The sequence below is a fragment of the Electrona antarctica genome, assembly GCF_951216825.1.
Source record: "Electrona antarctica genome assembly, chromosome: 15".
NCBI lineage: Eukaryota > Metazoa > Chordata > Actinopteri > Myctophiformes > Myctophidae > Electrona > Electrona antarctica.
The window spans coordinates 31219247-31230709 of NC_136796.1; the positions used below are offsets into that span (position 1 = coordinate 31219247).

Consider the following 11463-nt stretch of genomic DNA (forward strand, 5'->3'; position numbering starts at 1 on the left):
GTGCACTCATAGGACACGAGGGAGGACAGGGGGCCGGCATTGCTTGTGCTGTCTTAAGGTTGTATTTAGATATAAAACAGCTGTGTCATGTTCCGTATCACACACACGCACGCACGTGCACGCGCATGCACGCACGCACGCACAGTTCCCACCGGAGGTTGTGCCTCATTCGCTTTCCTCTTCCCTGACCTAACGTCTCCTCTGGCTGATAGGGCCGTCCGTGCGGACGGGCAGGAATAGAACGCTGCTACGTCTCTAAAGAGAACGAACAGGCGCGCTCTGTCTTCATCAGAGCCGGACGGACGGCAGGCCCGAGACAGCCCAAAGTGCCATTGTCTCGTTTCCGCCAGCTGCCCACCAGGCGCACCCAAGGGGGTTGTGATGTGAGTGCATGGGGGACGGTGTGTGTGTGTGTGTGTGTGTGTGTGTGTGTGTGTGTGTGTGTGTGTGTGTGTGTGTGTGTGTGTGTGTGTGTGTGTGTGTGTGCGCACGCGCGCGGCCGCGCCCACCCTTCTCGGCTCACCTCACACGGTCTCTTCCTCGTTCGGCCTGGTGCGATAAAGGAACGGATTTGTGGAGAAGAAAAAACATTTTGTCTGAGTTCAACTGAGGGATCTTTGGCAAGCGGGCGGGCCGTGTGCCCTTGAGCACGACTCACCAAAGTCATGCAGGGTCTGAACTCTGAACAGCGCCGCTGCTGTGTCACTCATGACAGCCTCTGAGCACACTTTATAAACTCTCTCCATTCTTCTTCCGTCCACCTCTGTCCCTGCATGCCCCCTCCCCTCACCACAGGTGGTTCTAACGATGCTCTTTGTCTGTCCGTTGACACCACTCTTGCACTTGTTGTTGCCCAATCCACCCCCCCCCCCCCCCCCTTAATGTCCCCTGCAGAGTCTTCATGACATTCCTTCAAAAAGTGTGTTAAATCCATAAGTCTCCCGCACGGCACACATAGTTTTGTATTCTAAAACGGTTAGTCCCGAGACTTGATTCTGATTGGCTGGTTTCTGATTAGACCACGTACTAAATCTCACGATAATTCTACACCTTAAATCAGTTTATATCAATCCCAGCAGCGTTACAGTGATCCCGCATCTCTGTAGCTAGGGAAGGGGAGCGCTTAATTTCATTATAAACACTGGCCATGCGGGCTTCTAAGCACTGCCCAGTTATTCACAGTCATGGGACTGTGAATGAATGGCTCCGGGCAGCCTTGTAAAGACAGCAAGCGCCTCCAATTCCCTCGTCACTGAGCGTCTTAGCTGTTCTCTAAATCGCTATGCTACCGTTTTTGACGTGATGTTCACAGAGTCTCACAGACAGGTAAATCTGGATTAAATAAATTATGAATTTCTATCGAATGTGTTAGGTACCATGAGACTGACCTAACACACAAGTTGTTTTTCTCTCTGGCTGGACTGGCTGAGTAAACAAGGAAGTGGCTCTCTCTGATCCGCGCAAAGTGTAACTACTTTTGTGAATTAGGCAGTTTTATGATGTTAATATTGCTATGTGTGTAACTGTTTTAGAAAAGCAATAAGCCACGGAGACACTCCACTGTCTCACCACTCCTCTCAGCCATTAGAAAATAAAAGGTAACCTCACACTTCTTGTGGCTTATTGCTTTATTCTAAGATGGAACGCCTGATTGGACAGGGGACATTAATATTACATTTTGAGCTTGGGACAATACCAATTGTTTCGACTTAGTGTTTCTAACTTCCTGCCTAAATAGAATGTCCGGGATTCGAACCCCCAGTCTCATGCGTGGAAAGCCAACATCTTAACCACTAAGCCAAAGGGAATTCCCCATGACTCAGGGGAGATATGAGACTGAGCCACTCTACTACTGTACTTAAACACAGTGGGTTTAAATCAGCGACGCATAGCCAGGGGGGTACCCGAAATAAAATTCCCAGAAAGATTTGTTTTGTGTTGTTCATTGTGTTTCTCCCATGTTTGCTTTGGGCCAATAGCTGACATGATTACTAAAACTACAACATCAGTCAACCTGTCGTGACCCCAAACAGTAACAGCAGGACGCATGCTGCAGAAAAAACAAAAAGACTCAGGACACTTGAAAGGTTTCTGCGGCCGCTTCAGATGAGGGGGTACCTGGAAAAATGTCTACCCCAAAAGGGGTACCTGGTCCAAAAAAGTTTGGGAACCCCTGGTTTAAATGTATCAATAAGGAAAGCAGGGTGACCACCTCCAACCACCGCAGTTGAGTTAGTGACATGGTCAAGGGATATATTATACGCACATGCACGCACGAGCAGAAGTTCAGCATTGCAGCTTTAAATAGCCTCAGACATGTGCTTTGAACTTCAAGTTACAGTATATGCTGCTATACATCATAGTCATGATAATGATATTCCAACTGGTCCAGGTACAGTCCAGTTGGTGGTGGCCAGACTATTTGTTACCATTAACTCTATGGCTGGAGAGGCAGGCCAATTCTTCCCTCCCTTCAAAGTAGTTACTGTAATTGCATTTCCTGTTTAGTCCCTGATTAATGAAAACCAGAATTAATCTAGGTCTCGTGGGTTAGAGTTCAGAATCCTACTGGTTCCACTCTGTCACTGTAATCAGCTATAGCAATGACATTTTACCTTGGGTTAGAGTTCAGAATCCTACTGGTGCTGCTCTGTCACTGTAATCAGCTATAGCAATGACATTTTACCTTGGAGCCGTCTGTGGCTGCGATGACCCAGGTGCAGTTAGCGTTGTTGTCGTACTGGACCGGATAATTAGGAGAAGTAATGATCCCGCTGGGTCCCCTCAGCTGACCTCCACACATCGGCGCTGTGAGGTGACATGACAGAGAGACAAATGTGGAGAATGAAAAGAGCACTGTGACAAGCGACCAAAAATATTATAGCCTGTCCTATTTTGTGTTTGTGAACTGAGCAAAAGGTATAAATCGCTGAGGACGTGGAGTCTGCATGGCCCTGAAGATAGCATCTGCGGGCCCAGAACAGAAATGCACTTATGATAAGCAATGCAATTATGGTACGGAGAGGGGAAGTACACAGCTGCCGAACGCAATAATAAGCTTAGACAAGGTCAAGTGTAAAACCCATTAGGGGACAATCATGCACAGAAGTCCCTCTAGCCCTGAGTTGGACCTACTGTAAGTTCATATGAAATAGCTAAGTCAAGTATAACTGAAAAACCACTTGTAAAGTAAGAAGGAATAGAGTATGTATGTAAGTATGACATCAATATCGGCAGAGTTCCCAGGGTTTGTGTACCTTTTTATGTGTATTATAATCCCCATAGGGAGACCTTAGATCGACTGTTTGAAAAATAAACAAACCATCCTGTTTCACTCATCTGGAAATGTAGAATCAACTGACTGCGAGAAAACGCTAATGTTACTGCTGACAAATTAGTTAAATTTTCGCAGAGGTGGACATTTACTTAGTACTCAGTACTTAAGTACAGATTATGTACTTACGTACAATACTTAAGTATTCTGTACTTAAATACAGTAATACATTTACATAAGTGTCCACATCTGCATTTTCGCTAGAAACAGACTGTATCCAATATGAGTGACTAACTGTCGTAAAGGATACAGAGACACCTCGCCGACAATATTGAGACGGTTTGTTCATTTTTGGACTACAATTCTTATATGAGACAATTCTAAGATGACCCAACAAAGGAAATTGTTCATTCATGAACCATCGTCAAGTCGTAAAACAGCAGTCGCAAGACATAATCCACTGAAGTGCGACTCAAGTCAAGTCAACACTTGACTTGACGATGCAGCAGAATCGTTTACACACCCATGAATGAGAAACTAATGACGGTTTCAAACAATAGCCATAAATCATGAAGGGGAAACAAATAATACAATAAATAAACAAAATGCAAAATGTCAAGTTTAAACTAGCACAGTAGAATGAACTCTGCATGTAAGATAATGGATCACTGCCGTAGCTTTGCTTGGTCAAGCATACCTTGAACTGTTCAAGGCAGAGTTCTTGAACTAAAGTTGTTCATGAAAAGAGTACTTGAGTAGTTCTCGAGCAAACTTTTAAAGGACAGTGTGACTTCTGTTATTGAGGTCGTCTCGTGGCCCTGGGGTCTCCATGTGGCTGAACATTTAAACACCTCTCTGAATTAAGGCAGTCCATTTCTAATGAAGTCCTTTAAACAGAATGTGTGTGCGTGTGTTTGTGTGCGCGTGTGTGTGCGTGCGTGCGTGCGTGCGTGTAAATGTTTAGGGGTGACATGGAGGTCTTGGAAGGGGCACGGAACCAGCCACTGATGTTAATGATAGGTTTTTCTAGTAGAGGTATTTGAGTGCCAATCATCACCAAAGGCCCTCGGCTGTTCTACCTCCCAATCACACTATTATTAACCTGCAAAAACTTTAGCTCATATTCATCCTCGCCTCACCTCGGCTTTGAATATACTGCTACAGATGTGGGGTTTGGAGATTGGAAGGAAGGCTGCTGGCATTACAGAGAGTCATACATACTGGATCTGCAGGCAATGCATTAAAGTCAGCAATTATAAGATATATTCCTCGAAACCACTTTTATCACTAGCTAAAAATCTGGAGTTATCGGAACTAAACTCCATATTATACTGTACGGTTGGCAGAAAGCGTAATATTCCTGATAATCTTATGAAAGCAGCCATGAGCAATATAAGAAAGTGATGATTAATGTATGACATTATCAACCTTATCAATGTGGTATAATAAATAAAAAAGAATTGAAAAGAATGGTCTCCCCTCAGTACATACACTTTGCTTGTGAGTGGCCAGCAATGAGCCTGCATTGAGTGCAGATTTATCCTAATTTGCTAACGAACAATTTTCTGTTATTTTATATTTCTCCCCATTTTGCGGTTGGATTGTCTGTCTGCTTTGTTTTGTGTATGTGCTTTCATGCTGGGACAACAGTATAAGAAAGGTGTGTGCTTAATTTGACCATATGTTTACACTCCTACTGGCCTTCTCTAAACTTGCCAGAAGTTTAGAGATGTTTTTGGGGTTGAAGAAGGAAGTAATTAATTTGAGTGGCCGCATACAGGGTGAGGGTGACCTTAATGAAGATAATAGAGCGGAGTTGTGGACGGTAAAGTCCACTGAAGTATCATTTCTCATCTTCTTAATAACAGAGATCAGCGGCGATGACGCTCCTTGCCCTCACCTGACCTATTGTACTAGACACTCCAAAAGCCTGATCACACACACACACACTGCAGTCAAAGGCAATGAGGACTCAGCGAGACTGTGTGAGTGTGTCTGTGACCGGAGTGGAAGTTAGAAAGGAGTGTACTGCAGGGCAAACTGTTTGCATCCAAGGCACACTAACAAGCAAGTCGAAATCTCAAGGCACGCCTGTATTCATAGACGTGCAAAACAGACATTATATAACCATTATATCCCACTCAGTATGTATTTACTGAGGCCAAACAACAACAACTATATATATAAACAGATAGCTTTTCGTGCACATCCAAGTGGGGGAGGTGCTGGGACCGCATACTCCAGAGACGCTCGGACAAGATTAGATTTGCTTCATTGCCGTTTTATTGCACGACACGTTTCGCCGTGTAGGCTTTGTCATGCAAAGCACCTGACGGATTTTATTTTCTAAGGGAAGTTCTAAGGGAAGTTTTCTTTGGTCTGCAACTATATATATATATATATATATATATATATATATATATATATATACACACACACACACACACACACACACACTCACACATATATTCCACATATGCTAATATGCTACGCTAATGACATTGCTTGACATCCAGCTAAATAGCCTTTATAACTTTCAGTCACCAGGGCTCTCTCTGTTGCAAACAGATGTGGTCAGTATCTTGTCACTGCCAGTATCATAGTCAGTAACTCAGTATCATGTCAGTATCATATAGTCAGTAACTCAGTATCATGTCAGTATCATATGGTAGGTAACTCAGTAGCCCATCATGGTCAGAATCAGTGGTGTCATGCTCGTAGAATGCAGTACCACGCCGTGGTACCAGTCATTTTTTTACGTGCACGCGCAGGGACGTACGCTTGCGCACATGGCGTCATTAAAACGCTGTGGTACCAGTAAAAAAACACCACTGGTCATTATCATAGTCAGTAACTCAGTATCATGTCAGTATCATATGGTCAGTAACTCAGTAGCCCATCAAGGTCAGAATCATGGTCAGTAACTCAGTATCATGGTCAGTAAACTGGATTGTCTCATGGTACACCAGTGTGCCTTGGCAAACCATTTGGGAACTAAAATGCTGGCGGTCTCCGAGGCTACTATAGTGAAACTGTCCAGTGTTGCCTTCAGAGGATGAAGTTGTGCTTCCCAGATTAAGCCTTAATGTGAACTAATGGTGCTTCTGGTGAATTGAATGAAGACTAATGCTAATTCCACATACACATACAGTAAAGCATGTGGTGAATGATTCTCAAAAACGGTTTTAACATTTATTGAAATGGACTTAGGTGAAACAGAAGACATTCAAGGTACAATAATAATAACAATAACAATAATAACACCTTTTATAAATATTGCACTTTACATTTGAAACAAATCTCAAAGTAGGATAGTTTAGTTGAATTAACTGCAAACGATGTGAATTATATGTGATACTTTGGCAATGTATTTGTTTTTCCTTTATGTTTCTATCTAAGGGGTCCATGTTGCTGCTACTAGACGAGAGGATCGTCCAATCAATCCGCCCACCCACGTAATCCCTCTGAGATCGGTGTCCCTAGCTTCTCCTTCGTGGTCTAATCTCATTTTGCCTCAATTGGATCACGCAAAGACAAAAGAGCAGAGGAGCACCGGGAGAACCGGATTTCTCAGTGCACATCAAAGAGAATGAAGTAGCAAAGATGGCCAACGGCAATGTTAAAGGGGATACAGCGCTCAGGTGATTGCATCACACGTTTTTTTTCTGTCTGAGAGCGAGTCGGTATTAAACTGATGAGTGGGAAAGTGCTGAAATTGTCACAAAATGGCTGACGGGCAACCATGTGCCAGGATATAAGATCAATGTGGGTGGACAATATTGTGAGACAGCTCCTGCCAAACAATATGGCCTCATTGGCCTGTATGGACAAAATTAAGAAATACTAAAACAGGACAGCAGTCAATTTACAATTTACCATTTAGGCATTTAGCAGACGCTCTTAATCCATAGCGACTTACATTAAGCAAGAACAAAAAAGCATGGCAATACATCACATACATAACAAGTAGTTATCATGAAACATGCGTAAGCTAAGAACAGTGGAATATCTATATAATGAAACTGTACAGTGCTATGTCTACATAAAATGCTATTCTAGTGCTGTCTACATAGAATGCTATAAGTCTGTATAAAATGCTATCTAAGTGTGAATAAAATGCTATCTAAGTCTACATAAAGTGCTATCTAAGTTACATAAATTGAGCCTTTTGCATATGCCTGTAAGGTCGTCGGGGATAGGGCAAATGCTACGGGCCAAATAAGTCTTCATAAATGACATATTCCAAGGAATATATTTAATTGTCTACTATATTTACAACTGTGGCTATTATTGTACATAACAGCCTTCCCTGGCTTTGTTTTTTATACATTTTCTCCATAGTTGTCTCTGTCAGGCCGAAGACATTGAGCCCCGATTCACTAAGCAATTTACGCTCATATTTTGATCGTAGCGGTATTTTCCGACAGTTCCTACGTTGTCGGATTCATGATTGATTTTTTTTTGTCGGTTCATTTTGCGGGACGTCCGCTCTTTCTTTCCTGTCTCTTTTCATGGACTGGAATTTTCTGTCATTTTCTGACCACTGTGTCAATTTGGCTTCAGCATTACCATATGTCTTCTAAATGCTGAATGACACCAAATTTCCCCATGGTATCAATACAGTGTGTTAATCTGGTACCACTGGTACTTGAGCCCCCCTCTGGTGGTACACAGAGGAGTCTCCCAAAAAAGGAGAAAAAAGTCAAAAGTGGAATGAAATATTTATATTACTTAGGTAGTTCTTCTGACCAAGCAATTGGTTGAAATAGGCTCTCCGGCCGTGCTGAAATGGGCATGACAGAACACCTAGCCGTTTATAACGGTAAATGGTAAATGGTGCATTTATATAGCGCTTTTATCCAAGGCGCTTTACAGAGATTGTGCATTACATTCACCCATTCACTCACACGTTCACACACCGATGCTGTTGGGAGCAATTAGGGGTTCAGTGTCTTGCTCAAGGACACTTCGACACTAACTCTGGGGGACCCCTTGGGTTCGAACTGGGAACCTTTCGGTTTCTATCCGGTCACTCTACCCCTGAACCACTGACGCCCCTTTATAGAAGATTTGTGAATGGATTAATCACATTAGAAATATCATCAGTTGTGCTGACTAGTGATTAGACAAGAGTTTTGTCAGAGATGCAGCATTATTGGTTTAGGAATGGAACAAAAAGGGCAGGTAAATGCTCCTGTACTTTATAAATACATAATAAATGTTATTTATTATGGTGGTACATGGAGAGCCACATATTTTCTTAGGTGGTACTTCAGTATAAAAAGGTTGGGAACCAATATCGATTTGTCTGTCTGTCTGTCTGTCTGTCTGTCTGTCTGTCTGTCTGTCTGTCTGTCTGTCTGTCTGTCTGTCTGTCTGTCTGTCAGTCAAACCATCCATCCATCCATTTAAATAAATAAACAGGTCGACAGATAAGCTCAAAGCTACTACCATCCTTGAGATCCATACTGCTCGCCTGCTTGTCCTTACCTCAAGGTCAATGCTCCTGTATACGTTGCGCATATAAGCTTTTTCTGTGTTTTATGACAACATGATTTATGAACTTCTCATTCTCAGCGTGAGGCAACAATGTTTGGCTTAATTACTGCACAACTTTTTGGACCTGCCTGTCGGCACTTTGCAATTACAGGGACCTTTTAGAGTAATGACCCAACATTTAGTGCTGTTGAATCAATGAAACCAGACAAATAATCTGCCCGCCTCCCCCAGCCCCCCAACCTCCATCCTCCCAGAATTGCCAATCTCAAAAGGCGACTGATTGATTGAAAAAAAGGGGAAACAGGCTTTTGCAACCCAAACACAGCCGATGTCTATAAATCTGAGTGAAGAATGACAACATGGGCCACAAACACTTCATCATAAATTCAGCAGAGGAGAAATTATGAAGGTGTTTACAGAGTGCATGTGTTTCGTTTTTTTGTCGTTTATTCAATTAATTGAAATGTGCATACATGCAAAGCTGCAACATGACATCCAGCTTCTGTTAAATTTCCATTCAAAATGAACTAATGTTGAACCTTTTTAATTGTTCTGTGCATTGTAGTTTTGTCACTGTCATGATGCAAAGTCACTGTTTTGCAATAGCACTTAGGCTAAATTCCAATGGCCATGGTAATAGCAGTGAGGGGGTCATAGAGAAAGTGATCAGAAAATAGACTGTATATGTCTTCACAAAGTACTGCAATTTCAGCAAGTTCTGCCTCCGCTGAAAACACTCACTACATACCAGCTGTGACCACCTTGAAATTGATGGGTTTACTTGGAAATGTGTTGCCTGAGCCCCTTCATATAGTGACTATAACAGCATGTCACAGCTAGGTTTCTACAATGTACTGTATTATGGGTCTTTCACAGGTTTGCTCCACACTTATATAATACTAGACCGGCTGTAGAGCACAGAGTCGGTAACGATGGAAGTTGGAGATCCATGCCCCACCCGGCTATGCAATACCCATGTCAGAGTACCCCGTTCCACCCATCTGTCTGTGTCCCTTTTATGCCCATGTATGGAGTTCTGTGTCAGGCATGCTCAAATATGGAGTGTTGTGATGTCAGAACAGGCCAGCTCCATATATGGAGCCTGGGGCAGGGGCCCTGTCCAGAGCCCGGGCAGAGGCCTTGTGTGGCGGTTCTGGACAACCGTGGGTCCGATGGACTCAACACCGAGCACTGCACTCCCCGTGGGGGTGTGGACAGGGCCGGCTCCAGGATGAAAGGGGGCAGTCGAAATTTTCGAGGGGCACACTAAAGGTGGTTGCACACTGGTGCGTTTTTCTGATTTTTAGCTACGTTTTTCCAGCGGTTTTCAGAAAAACGCTTCCAGTGTGCAACCACCTTTAGTGTTGTTATTTGTTTTATTTTATACTGTTGGGGGGTTGTTAAATCTGGAGTTGTGGTCTCCTCTTCAATGCAAGAACCTTGTTACCTTGAATTGCTTGCAGTTGTAGACACTAGACACCAGTTTGAATAGCCTACTAATGAAATAGTGAAATAGTTGCCTCAAAACTATGGCTTACAGACATCCATTATCACCTCAAGAAAGACAATAACAACACATTCCTTCACATAGACAATTACTTATCTTATCTATCTTATTTGATTGTATCTCATCTCTTTTTTTATTTCACAAAAATCCAGTTATTTATGTATTATATTGCTGTTGTCAGCGGTCTTGCAGACCATGCCAAACAATGCACTTCTCTGCTTCGTTGTACCCTATATAAGTGGGTGACAAATAAACCCCTTTTGATTCTCTTTGTGATTCTTGAATACGGGCAAACAACAGAGATATGCAGAGATAGGTTTCAGATATAAATAGAGTGTCTCTGTCACTGGGTCTGCATGCATAAACACCGCGGCCCACGCGCTCCTCCTCACCTCTGCAGATGGGCCTGTCGTCGCTCCAGCCCACGTAGCTGTCCGTCACCCTCAGACAGCTGATGCTCTTGGAGCCCTGCAGCTCGTAGCCGTCGTCGCAGGAGAAGTGCACCGTCGCACCCCGTCTGCAGTGGTGGTGGAGAAAAGAAAAGTATACAGTTGGGTGCCACCGATATTGTCCCTTATCATTTGACCCATTTAGGCCTGACCTCAAAATTTTAAAAAATCCTTCTAAATCCTCCAGTTTTCTGAAATAAATATTTTCACGATTTTTCAAAAATAGCAGACCTACAAGCTCGTAGCGCGCCACTCGGTGGCGCGCTATGAGCTTGTAGATCTGCTATTTTTCAATAGCTAAATTATAACAATGTTTAAAACACCAAAAGGGGTTCCCGCCCAAAATGGGTTAACTGTCCTTTTGCGCAGATCACGCAAACCTCAGCAAAAAGAAAAGGACAATATCGATGGCCTCCAACTGTACTCACATAAATGTGTAACATATTTAGAAAATAGCAGATCTGCAAGCTCACAATGGCTGACATTTTTTACAGGGCTGAAGTAGTTGAAGGGTCGAGACGGGAACGAGACGGTTTTAGCGTTCGTCCCAGCGGAGTGATATGTCCTGTTGCACGTCGACCCAAGTCCACCCAAGTGATTCAACTGGTTCAATTCAATGGCCCAAACCACACCAATGGGTCGCCATGTGCATCTACTCGCAGCATGGCGACCCATTGGTGTGGTTTGGGCAATAAAAGCACAATATTTAGATCTGAGATGTAGTGGAGTAGAAG

At 43.2% G+C, this 11463-nt stretch overlaps 1 protein-coding gene across 1 annotated transcript in view; it reads right to left on the reverse strand.

The window, feature by feature from the left end:
* csmd2 (CUB and Sushi multiple domains 2) overlaps positions 1-10748 on the reverse strand; it is a gene marked incomplete at its 3' end in the record, with an annotated part of 248131 nt that extends 237383 nt beyond the window's left edge. Inside the window, exons 1-2 of the mRNA XM_079522057.1 lie at positions 10673-10748; positions 2687-2808 (exon numbers count right to left, since the gene is read on the reverse strand). Coding sequence (XP_079378183.1) covers positions 2687-2803 — 117 coding nt within the window. The 5' untranslated portion in view covers positions 2804-2808; positions 10673-10748. The remainder of the gene's footprint in view (positions 1-2686; positions 2809-10672) is intronic.
* Between the last annotated feature and the right edge of the window lie 715 nt (positions 10749-11463).